Genomic DNA, 13461 nt, shown 5'->3' on the forward strand with positions numbered 1-13461 from the left:
AGCTGCTTTGAGCAAATGTCCTTGTTGTGTACTTGAGCATCTTTTGGATATATGCCTACGAGTGCTCTAGCTGGATCTTGAGGTAGCATTTTTCCTAATTGTCTGAGAAAGCACCAGACTGATTTCCAAGTGGTTGTACAAGTTTATATTCCCAGCAGCAATGGAGGAGAGTTCCTCTTTTTCCACATCCTTTGTAGTATGTGTTGTTATTTGAGATTTTGATCTTAGCCTTTCTGATGGGTATAAGGTGGAATCTCAGGGTCATTTTGAGTTGCATTTCCGTGATGATTAAGGATGCTGAGCATTTCTTTAAGTGTTTCTCTGACATTCAATATTCCTCTATTGAGAACTCTCTGTTTATCTCTGTTCCCCATTTTTTAATTGGATTACTTTATTTGTTGTTTTTTAACTTCTTGAGTTTTTTATATATTTTTATATCATCCCTCTGTCAGATATAGGGTTGGTGAAGATCTTTTCTCAGTCTGTAGGCAGTCATTTTGTCCTGATAACAGTGTCCTTTGTTTTACAGAAGTATTTCTGTTTCATGAGGTCCCATTTATTGAATGTTGATCTTTTTTTTCAATATATTTTTTATAATTTTTCATCAGTTACATTTTATTCATTCTGTATCCCCCCATAAGCCCCTCCCTCCTCCCCTCCCAATCCCACCCTCCCTCCTCCCTCTGCATGCATGCCACTCCCCAAGTCCACTGATAGGGGAGGTTCTCCTCTCCTTTCTGATCTTAGTCTGTCAGTTCACATCAAAAGTGGCTGCATTGTCCTCTACTATGGCCTGGTAAGGCTGCTCCCCCCCAGGGGGAGGTGATCAAAGAGCAGGAATGTTGATCTTAGAGCTGTGCTTTCCGTGTTCTGTTCAGAAAGTTGTCTCCTGTGCCAAAGATTTCAAGGCTCTTCTCCACTTTTTTTTCTAATAGATTTAGTGTGCATGTTTTTTTTTTGTTTGTTTGTTTGTTTGTTTGTTTTTTGTTGAGGTTTTTGATCCTCTTGGACTTTAGTTTTGTGCAGGGTGATAAATATGTGTCTATTTGCACGTTACCTGTGGATGTCTCCAGGGTCTGAGAGTGGCAAGTTTTTTCATTTAATTAATTAGTAACTTTTATTTTACCAATTTGTCCCCTATATTTGAGATCTATAAAGAGTAAGTGCAGGCTTGGAGAGCTGTCTCAGAGGTTTAACAGCACTGGCTGTTCTTCCAATGGTCCTGAGTTCAATTCCCAGCAACCACATGGTGTCTCAAAAACATGTATAATGAGATCTGGTGCCCTCTTCTGGTGTGCAGGCACACATGCAGACGGAATACTGTATAAATAATAAATCATAAAAGAAAGAAACAAAGAAAGAACGACTAAGTGCATAAGTGCAACAAGCAAAGAGAGAATATTCTGAAATGCCGAATTTCCTAACTGATTTCCAGTCAGTTGGCATGTTTTGCCATATATGAAATCCAAACTTATTTTAGCATATTTACATATAATTGATTGTATCATTTTAGGCTTTCGAAAGAAACTTCTTGAAGGAAAGGTAATCATTTTATATTATTTCCTAGATTATTATATTCATAAATTATAGCTTGTAGAAGACTCATTAACTATATATTTGAAAACTACTTCAGCCTCTCACAGAAATGAAAATCTCCACCCCACATGAAGTATCAGCAGTCATGTGTGGACAAGGATTTCCTGCAGGTAAATTCTGTAATAACCTAATCTCTGAAACAACTGTTTTAAACATGTAAAGTCCTAACAATCTTCTCATCTCCAAACCTTTGTCTCTAATTGTTTATGGAAAGATTTGATGTGAATGATCAAAATATTCTTTTACCATCACCATTTCAAAGCAAGCTATTCAATTGCAAGTCGAATATTTCCACCTTCCTGTTTCTGGAGGCTCATAGTGCCCATTTGGAAGTCCACTTAGGCAGTGAGTTCCCTGCATATAGTAAGAAAGCATTGGAAGTTTATAGGGTTTATAATTGCTAACTCTAGGGATAGAGAGGTTGTTCACGAGTTATCATTTATTGCTTTTGCACAGAACCCAGGTACACTTTCCAGCTTTTACAAGGCAGTTGTCAACTGTCTGTAACTCCAACTTCAGAGCCTCTGACACCTTTCTCTGACCGCTACAGTCAATAGGCATGCATGGTGCATATACACATATGCAAGCAAAACACTCATACACATTAAATACATTATCTAAAATAAAAGTATTCTATATTGTTGCATAGGCTTATACCCATGAGCATGTTTGCTTAGCATGTTCAAGCAAGAAACTCCTGGTCAAGAATGCTGTGTTTGAAAGCAATGTTTATTCAGAGACATGCAGTTTAATTTCGCTTGTAAGTGCACTCTGTGAGTAGGCATGAGTTTCTCTTCTCATTTGTGTTCTACTCATTTCTATGTCCCTTGTCATTCTTTGTCTCTGGTGTTTAATAGGAGTTCATATAATAAAACACACTGAACTATATATCCCTGCCTTTGCCTAACTGGCAGGAAGAAGACTACATTTCACAAACTACCCGGCATATTCTGGAACATGTACCACCAGCACTAAATCCATATTTCTGTGTTTGTTCTGTTAATAGTTTTCTACTCATATATGTCGTTAGATGACCTTTTTGTCATTTTGTTTGTATGTGTATTTACTATAGTGTGTTTGGCATTTTTACATGTAATTCATATATTCAACCAGTGAACTCAACTCCCTTTAAATTTAAATTATTATAACAAGTAATTTCTAAATTTCTTTCTCTATGATCATGAAGATTCTAATTTTAGCAATGTCCTGTCAGGTTTGTTTCAACATAAACATTGATTTTTTTTTCAACAGATGAAGACTTAACATTTGAAATACAGAGCCAGGATTATCTTGACAACAGTGAAAATACTCAGTCATCTGTATGTAATGATTTATATAACTGCTATTTCAATATTTTTAAACAATGTACTCTTGGCTAAATAAAATCTTTTAGGCACACATTCAGAATAAGAAGCTGAAAGTTTAAAATTCAGTTTTTAAAGTTTCTTACTTTTGAGGTTGCTAAATAAATTCAGCATCTCTCTCTTTCCTACCTCCAAACTTTCCTAGATACCCTCCTTGTTGTCTTTACAAAATATGGCCTCTATTTTTATGAATTGTTATAATTCCTGAATTTTGTTACAATCTACAGTAACTACATTTTCCCTGAGAAATTTTCCTATGGTTTCAACTTTCTTTCTTAGTACTCATCATGTTTCCCTTAATTTATGCTTGCTCTGTTATAAAAATATCAGAGGAAAAAAAACATCATTACTAAACACTTGATAACATTAGAAACACTGCACTAAAAACTTTTGTTATATTACAAACAGTAACTTGAATACTTATCTTTTATTTCAATGAATGAAGTCAGCTGATATCATTAATTTACTAGGCAGTGATGTTATCTAATGTTAGGATATATTAGGTCTTATTCTAATGCAGATACATGATAATAGACATTCTGTATTCTAAGTTTGTGTTTTACAGAACTGTCTGGATGAACTTTCTGTGGAAATACAATACTTTCCCCCAAAGTACCAACATGGACATTTTAATTCTTTGGAATTGAATAGTTTTTCACTAATAATTCACAGTTATTATTTTTTTTTTAATTTCCTATTCCTTAAGGGTTTTGCTGTTAGTGAGTATCTACCAAGTAGCAAGCAGTACTTTAATAAAATAACCCAGTGATCAGATACAGGCTTTAAGTGCTGGACATTAATAGTCAGGTTGTGAAAACAGTGAACACTGAAAAAGTTTCTTTAATGGGGGGGCCAGTTGGAAGAGGTCAGCTTTGCAAACCCACAGAATGCCATTGTGGGTAAAGAGAAGGAGGAATCATTTCTGTTTATATTCTATGTCTTTCTAATACCTGGGGGGGGGAGGGTGGCTGAGGAAATATGAATTCAAATAACAATCCCTACACTTATTATTATAAAGTATGAGGAAATAAATGACTGGCAAAACTCAGACAATGCGTGTGATATTTTAATCCCCTTCTTAAGGCTTGTGACTGCCTTATTTTCCCACTTCTGATTCATTCCTCTGTTCCTTCCAGGTTCCATTTCTCAAACTCCTCCCTCTCCTCTCCAATTGATAGCCTTTTTGATCATTACTATTAGGTGTGTGTGCATGTGTGCGCACAGACATACACATTTGTGTCTGTGTCTGTGTGTGTATGTGGAAATGTAACCTGTTGAGTGTATTTTGGTTGTCATTTGTATATGGTTTCAGAGCTGCCCAGTCTGGATAGAATAACCAATAAGGAGGTTTATTCCTGGGTAGAGCTAATTCTTCCTCTCCCAGTGGTCATTAGTTGCCTACAGTTCTTTGTCTAAGGTTAGGACCCAGGGAAAACCCTCACTTCCCGGGTAGCCTCTCTGTTACTACTGACAATCCATTCCTGTTTAGGCAGATATTTCTAGAAGTGACTGTTGCACAGACTTTGTGGTTTTCTTCCTCTTACAAGCTTTCTGCATTCTCTTCTGTGATGTTTCCTTCAATTGTAGATGCAGGAACAGTGATGGAGATCAATCCATGGTAGGGGTCCACATGATACATTGTCACTACAAATTTTAAAGAAAGTTTTGAAGATATTATTTTAGAATGGGAAATTAATTTATTTTAAAACAAAAGACATAAGAAATATTAATTGAACTCACTATGGACATTGATTTTTTTCCAGGATACCATTTTGGATCTTCAGCCTAAGTGTGTTCCTCATTTATTAGTTGGAATAACTTCAAGATCCACGAATCTCCTAAATGAAGGAGAGAAAGGTTGGAATTATATATAATAAACAAATAATTTGAGATGTTTATTAAAATAGGGTTAAATATTTTATACTAGAAATAAATACTATTAATATAATAAAAAGTACTTCAAAGAATAAAATATATTTGTTGGCAATAAACCATTGTATCTTATGAAGTTTTGATAATATTTTAAGTAGAGTATCAAGATGAGAGCTGAATTGTATGTGCATTGTAAAGTGTTCCTTACTTGAGGAGTTTCAAGAAACAGATTTAGAAAGAAGATGAGAGATGAAAATGAAAATGATGGAGGAGGTAGGTAGAGAGGCAGGATTATAGGGCAGGCATATGGAGTGTGAGGGGTAAAAATAACTTACTTAGAAAATGAAATGCAGAGGAGGGGCAAGATGGCGGAGCCGAGAGGACTCTCATTCTGAGCAGCAGCACAGCAGGATCAGCACAGTGACCAGCAATCAGAACTCTCGGCCATAAAACACAGTCATTGTGTTTCCCAGGTGAGAGGATACCCCACGGTGGGGGATTCAATCAGCTTTTAACTCACCCTGCTAAACCGCAGAAGAGATCCCGGTTCCGCCAGAGGCTTGGCTGCCGGCCGCCAGCCCCAGCCCCAGTCCAGAGACACAAGCCAGTGTCTCTGGTCACGGTCCCAGACTGAACCTTGGGCACCACACTATCAGAGACTGGAATTTTCAGTCGAGAGATAACCCCAGGGTACAGAAAACGATTGGGACCGGCCTTAGGTCACCCAGACATCCCCTGGAAAAGACTCGGGCGGGTTCCACGGGCACGCCAGGAGCCAGCCCAGAGCCAGAACCGGGGACCCAGGTTCCGGCACAGAGCCCTGCCTGCCTGCGCGCCTGATTCGCCTCTGGAGATAGAAACGGCGGGACTGATCTCAGAGCACTCAGCTCACCCCCAACCTGAAAAGGTCCCCGGAAAATTACCCAGCTTAGGGAGCCACTCAGGCTCCCAAAAGCCGCAAAGGCAGACACAGGCAGTTTCTGCGCAACAGACAGCTGGTAGAGACTGAGCCGCCATCACACAGCTGTGCTCCAGGCACAGGCAATTTCTGCGGCCAGCCAGCTGGCGGACACTGAGCAGTGTGCACCAGGGCAAAAAAAGACACTAGGAGTCCGTGTCTCCAGAGAATCCACGGGGAAGGAAGGAAACTGTACTGATCTAAATCACCCAATCCTTCCCTAGAAAAAGTCTAACAGTCTAGTGGGGCCGAGGCGCCAGCACTCAGCTGTGCTCCAGACACAAGCACAAACAGTTGAGGCACACCAGATGTCCAACTGGGTCACAGCAGCTGATCATTAAATTTGCAACAAGAAACCCAGAAACAGGGCAGCTGCCCTCAGGACTTTCCTGGGTGAGAGGAGAACCCTCTCGACTAACAAAGACCACAGTTACCACTCAGGTCTATATCCCTGAGGTGAGCAACTCCTGAAAAAACACCAGCCATCCAGGGACCATACCCAAAAAGCTGAGAAGACATCCTTCAGGAAAAACCAGCTTTCTGCAAAGGGGATTCTCTCCACCACAGGATCCCCAGGAACCAGCAGAAAATAACCCCAAACACCTAAGATAACACAATGGGTAGAGGCCAGCGTAAAAGCTCAAGCAACAAAAGACAGAGCAATATGGCATCTCCAGAACCCAGTTACCCAGGGGCAAGTAGCCCTGGACACCCCACCATAACTGAAATCCAAGAAGATGACCTAACAAGTATGCTCATGAAGATGATAACAGAGGAAACAAATAAGATTCGTAAAGACATAGAGGAAGATAAACTCAAACAGAATATTGCCATCCGTAAAGAAATAGAGGAAGCTGCAGCCAAACAGTTTATGGCCTTTAGAAAGGAAATGCTTAAAACACTGAATGAAATGATAGAAACAGAGTTGAAGGAACTAAAAGAAAAACAGGAAAGTACAATCAGACAGGTGAAGGAAGTAAACAAAACAACTCAAGACCTGAAGATAGAATTGGAAAAATTAAAGAAAACACAAATGGAAGAAATAATGGAAAGGAAGAATCTAGGGAAGAAAACAGGAACTACAGAGGTAAGCATAACCAACAGACTACAAGAGATGGAAGAAAGAATCTCAGGTGTACAAGATACAATGGAAGAAATCGATGTATCTGTCAAAGAAAATGTTAAATCTGAAAAATTCCTGACACAGACCGTCCAAGAAATGCAAGACAATATGAAAAGACAAAACCTAAGAATAATAGGTATAGAGGAAAAAGAAGACTCCCTTCTCCAAGGCCCAGAAAATATTTTCAACAAAATCATTGAAGAAAATTTCCCCAAGCTAAAGGAGAGGCCAATTAGAATACATGAGGCCTACAGAACACCCAACAAATTTGACCAGAAAAGAAAATCCTCCCGCCACATAATAATCAAAACAGTAAGTATACAGAACAAAGAAAAAATACTAAAAGCTGCAAGGGAAAAAGGCCAAGTAACATATAATGGCAAACCCATTAGAATCACACCTGACTTTTCAACAGAGACTATGAAAGCCAGCAGGGCCTGGACGGATATCATGCAGACCCTAAGAGAACACAGATGTCAGCCAAGGCTACTATACCCTGCAAAACTCTCAGTCCTCATAGATGGAGAAAACAAGATATTCAATGACAAAAACAAATTTCAACAATACCTACAAACAAATCCAGCATTACAGAAGACACTGGAAGGGAAAATACAACCCAAGAAAGCTAGCTACATTCAAGAAAACACAGGAAATAAATAACCTCACTTCAGTAAAACAAAAAGCAACCAAGCACACAACTTGATGACCACAGCCAACATCAAAATCAAGAGATCTAACAGCCACTGGTCATTAATCTCTCTCAACATCAATGGACTCAACTCTCCAATAAAAAGACACAGATTAACAGAATGGATACGTAAACAAAACCCAGCAATCTGTTGCATACAAGAAACACACCTAAGACACAAAGATAGACATTACCTGAGGGTAAAGGGTTGGAAGACGACTTTCCAAGCAAACGGACCCAAGAAGCAAGCAGGAGTAGCCATTCTAATATCTGATAAAATAGACTTTCAACCAAAATTAATCAAAAGAGATGGGGAAGGACACTTCATACTCATCAAGGGAAAATTCCACCAGGAAGACATCACAATCCTGAACATCTATGCCCCAAATACAAGGGCACCCACATTTGTGAAAGAAACATTGATAAAATTTAAAGCACATATAGATCCACACACATTAATAGTGGGAGACTTCAACACCCCACTCTCAACAAAGGACAGGTCAACCAAACAGAAATTAAACAAAGAAACAATGTCTCTGACAGAGGTCATGAATCAAATGGACCTAACAGACATTTACAGAACTTTACACCCAAACAGAAAAGAATTTACCTTCTTCTCAGCACCTCATGGAACCTTCTCCAAAATAGACCACATAGTGGGTCACAAAGCAAGCCTCAACAGATACAAGAAGATTGAAATAATCCCATGTATCTTGTCTGATCACCATGGAATAAAGCTGGACCTCAACAATAACAGAAATAACAAAAAGCCTACACACACATGGAAACTGAACAACTTGTTACTAAATGACAGCTGGGTCAGGGAAGAAATAAAGAAATTAAAGTCTTTCTAGAAATCAATGAAAATGAAGACACAACATACCCGAACTTGTGGGACACAATGAAAGCAGTGCTAAGAGGAAAGTTCATAGCACTAAGTGCCTTCAAGAAGAAATTCGAGACAGCTCATTCAAGCACCCTAATGGCTCACTTAAAAACCCTAGAAAAAGAAGAAGCAGACACACCAAGAAGGAGTAGATGGCTGGAAATAATCAAACTCAGGGCTGAAATCAATCAATTGGAAACAAATAAAACAATTCAAAGAATCAATGAAACCAAGAGCTGGTTCTTTGAGAAAATCAACAAGATCGACAAACCCTTAGCCAGGCTAACTAAAAGGCAGAGAGACACCACCCAAATCAACAAAATCAGAAATGAAAAGGGGGATATAACTACAGACACTGAGGAAATCCAAACAATCATTAGGACTTACTTCAAAAGTCTATATGCCACAAAATTTGAAAATCTAAATGAAATGGACAATTTTCTTGATCGATTTGACTTACCAAAGCTGAACCAGGACCAGGTAAATCAACTAAATAGACCTATATCCCCCAAAGAAATAGAAGCGGTCATCAAAAGTCTCCCATCCAAAAAAAGCCCAGGACCAGATGGCTTCAGCGCAGAATTCTACCAGACCTTCAAAGAAGAGCTAACACCAATTCTCTTCAAACTATTCCACAAAATAGAAACAGAAGGAATATTACCAAATTCATTCTATGAAGCCACAGTCACCTTGGTACCTAAACCTCACAAAGACTCAACAAAGAAAGAGAATTTCTGGCCAATCTCCCTTATGAACATTGATGCAAAAATACTTAATAAAATACTTGCAAACCGAATCCAAGAACACATCAAAGATATTATCCACTATGATCAAGTAGGCTTCATCCCAGGTATGCAGGGGTGGTTCAATATACGGAAATCCATCAATGTGATCCACCATATTAACAAACTGAAAGAAAAAAACCACATGATAATCTCCCTAGATGCTGAAAAAGCCTTCGACAAAATCCAACATCCATTCATGTTCAAAGTATTGGAGAGATCAGGGATACAAGGCACATATCTAAACATAGTAAAGGCGATATACAGCAAGCCTATAGCCAACATCAAACTGAACGGAGAGAAACTTAAAGCAATCCCACTGAAATCAGGGACAAGACAAGGCTGCCCACTCTCTCCATATCTCTTCAACATAGTGCTGGAAGTCCTTGCTAGAGCAATAAGACAGTTGAAGGAGATCAAGGGGATACAAATTGGAAAGGAAGAAGTCAAATTATCACTATTTGCAGATGATATGATAGTATACGTGAGTGACCCCAAAAACTCTACCAGGGAACTCCTACAGCTGATAAACACCTTCAGCAAAGTGGCAGGATACAAAATTAACTCAAAAAAATCAGTAGCCCTCCTGTATACAAAAGACAAAAGGGCTGAGAAAGAAATTAGGGAAACAACACCCTTCACAATAGCCACAAATGACATAAGGTACCTCGGAGTAACCCTAACCAAGGAAGTCAAAGACTTGTATGAAAAAAATTTCAAATCTCTGAAGAAAGAATTAGAAGAAGATATGAGAAGATGGAAAGATCTCCCATGCTCATGGCTTGGTAGGATTAACATAGTAAAAATGGCCATCTTACCAAAAGCAATCTACAGATTCAATGCAATGCCCATCAAATTACCAACACAATTCTTTACAGACCTGGAAAGAAAAATTCTCAACTTCATATGGAATAACAAGAAACCCAGAATTGCTAAAACAATCCTCTACAATAAAAGATCTTCTGGAGGTATCTCCATCCCTGATCTTAAGTTGTACTATAGAGCAACAGTTTTAAAAACTGCATGGTACTGGCATAGAAACAGAATGGTGGATCAATGGAACCGAACAGAGGACCCAGAAATAAACCCACACACTTATGGACACCTGATCTTTGACAAAGACGCCAAAACCATACAATGGAAAAAAGATAGCATCTTCAACAAATGGTGCTGGTCTAACTGGATGTCTACATGTAGAAAAATGAAAATAGATCCATACTTGTCACCCTGCACAAAACTGAAGTCCAAGTGGATCAAAGACCTCAACATAAAACCAAACACATTAAATCGGCTTGAAAAAAAAAGTGGGAAATATCCTAGAACTCATTGGTACAGGGGAAAACTTCCTGAACATAACACCAACAGCACAGGCTCTAAGAGCAACAACCAATAAATGGGACCTCATGAAACTGAAAAGCTTCTGTAAAGCAAAGGACACCGTCATCAAAACAAAGCGACCACCTACAGATTGGGAAAGAATCTTCACCAACCCATTATCTGACAGAGGACTCATATTCAATATATATAAAGAACTAAAGAAGCTGAAAAGCAGAAAACCAAGTAATCCACTTAAAAAATGGGGAACAGAGCTAAACAGAGAATTCTCTGTAGAGGAATACCGAATGGCAGAGAAGCACTTAAAGAAATGCTCAACCTCACTAGCCATTAGGGAAATGCAAATCAAAACAACCCTGAGATTTCACCTTACACCCATGAGAATGGCCAAGATCAAAAACTCAAGTGACAACACATGCTGGAGAGGTTGTGGAGAAAGGGGAACCCTTCTCCACTGCTGGTGGGAATGTAAACTTGTACAACCACTCTGGAAATCAATCTGGCGCTTTCTCAGACAACTAGGAATAGTGCTGCCTCAAGATCCAGCCATACCACTACTGGGCATATATCCAAAAGAGGCTCAAGTACACAACAAGGACATTTGCTCAACCATGTTTGTAGTAGCTTTATTTGTAATAGCCAGAAGCTGGAAACAACCCAGATGCCCCTCAACTGAAGAATGGATGCAGAAATTGTGGTACATCTACACAATGGAATATTACTCAGCAATGAAAAATAAGGAAATCATGAAATTTGCAGGTAAATGGTGGGATCTGGAAAGGATCATCCTGAGTGAGTTGTCCCAGAAGCAAAAAGACACACATGGTATATACTCACTCATATAGACATACAACATAGGACAAACCCACTAAAACCTGTGCATCTAAAGAAACTAAGCAAGAGAGAGGACCCTAACTAAAATGTCCAATCCCCATCCGGAAAGGCAAAGAGGATGGGCATCAGAAGAAGAAGAAAACAGGAAACAACCTAGGAACCTACCACAGAGGGCCTCTGAAAGCCTCTGCCCTTCAGACTATCAAAGCAGATGCTGAGCCGGATGGGAAACTGTTGGGCAGGTGAACGGAATTCTAGGTAAGAACTGGGAAATAGTAAGAGCTGGAGAGGACAGGGTCTCCACAAGGAGAGCAACAGAACAAGAAAATTTGAACACAGGGAACTTCCAAGAGACTCATACTCCAACCAAGGACTATTCATGGAGATAACCCAGAACCCCTGCACAGATGTAGCCCAGGGCAGTTCAGAGTCCAATTGGGTTACATAGTAATGTGAAGAGGGACTGCCTCTGACATAATCTGATTGGCCTGCTCTTTGATCACCTCCCTCTGGGGGGGGGGAGCAGCCTTACCAGGCCATAGTAGAGGACAATACAGCCACTTTTGATGTGAACTGACAGACTAAGATCAGAAAGGAGAGGAGAACCTCCCCTATCAGTGGACTTGGGGAGTGGCATGCAAGCAGAGGGAGGAGGGAGGGTGGGATTGGGAGGGGAGGAGGGAGGGGCTTATGGGGGGATACAGAATGAATAAAGTGTAATTGATGAAAAATTAAAAAAAAAGAAAATGAAATGCAGAATAAGACATGCATTAGAAACAGACCAGAAGATAGCAGTATATAAGCACGATTGAGAGGTGGAAGGAAAAATTACTATTCTTACTGTTTTCATCAGTTCTAAAAAAGCAGAGAAAACTAAAGAACTGGGTTCTAGTAGAGCTTCTTTTATGCATAAAGTAGATAGCCATGAAACAAACAGGTCAGCCATGCATGCCATCACAGCTTAATGTCATGTATAGTGTTGCCTTTTACTGGATGTTGTCACTTAGGCCTAACCTAGAATGGCAGGTGGAAGTTTCTATTTGCAGATATAATTTATTCCTTGTCTCTTTTTTTATTTTAGCTTTTCATAATATATATTCTGAATTGAAGGTAAAAATTTGATATTTCATCTTTGATTATTAAGTTTGGAAAGAATGACATGTAAAGAAATGATCAAATATAATTTTTTAAACCCATCCAGTCTCCCATTGGAAGTAAAGCTTTAGTTTCATCTGAAATATCAATGATGAAGCAGAAACAAGAATTCCCACCAGGTAAATTGTCCAATACTGTTTTCTTTGTATAACTATTTTTTTTAATTTTATTTTTTTCTTATCAGTTACATTTTATTAACTCTGTATCCCAGCCGTGTACCGATTCCTCATTCCATCCCGTCCCTCCCTCCCTCCCTCATCTCCACCGTGCCCCTTTCCAAGTCCACTAATAGGGAGGGGACTTCCTCCCCATTCATCTGATCCTGTTTTATCAGGTATCTTCAGGACTGGCTGCAAAGCCCTCCTCTGTGGCCTAACAGGACTGCTCCTCCCTTCGGGGGTGGGGAGACCAAAGAGCCAGTCATTGAGTTCCTGTTAGAAATAGTCCCTGTTCCCCTCACTTTGGGAAACCAATTGGTTACTGAGCTACCACAGGCTACATCTGAGTGGAGGTTCTAGGTTATATCCATACATGGTCCTTGGTTGAATGTCAGTCTCAGAAAAGACCCTGTGCCCAGATATATTTGGTCCTTGTGGAGCTCCTATCCTTTCCCCATCAGACTAACTCCCCTTCTTTCTTATGATTCCCTGTACTCTGCCAAAGGTTTGGTCATGAGTCTTTGCTTTGAAAACACTGCTAGTTAGAGTCTTTCAGATGCGCTCAGTAGACTCCTGTCAGACGTTCAGTGCACATCCCATCTGTCTTTCTAAACGAGGATTGATCATCTTACCCCATGTCTGCTCTCTTGATTATCTTTTTTAGGTGTATAGATTTCATTATGTTTATCATATCTTATAGGTCTATATAA

The 13461-nt window shown here is 39.4% G+C and overlaps 1 protein-coding gene across 1 annotated transcript in view; it reads left to right on the plus strand.

Moving 5' to 3' along the window:
- LOC110541090 (ankyrin repeat domain-containing protein 26-like) overlaps positions 1-13461 on the plus strand; it is a 194165-nt gene that overhangs the window by 76760 nt on the left and 103944 nt on the right. The window contains 4 exon segments of the mRNA XM_060371561.1: positions 2848-2915; positions 4724-4817; positions 12520-12548; positions 12640-12712. Coding sequence (XP_060227544.1) covers positions 2848-2915; positions 4724-4817; positions 12520-12548; positions 12640-12712 — 264 coding nt within the window.

This window comes from Meriones unguiculatus, chromosome 18 (genome assembly GCF_030254825.1).
Source record: "Meriones unguiculatus strain TT.TT164.6M chromosome 18, Bangor_MerUng_6.1, whole genome shotgun sequence".
Taxonomy (NCBI): domain Eukaryota; kingdom Metazoa; phylum Chordata; class Mammalia; order Rodentia; family Muridae; genus Meriones; species Meriones unguiculatus.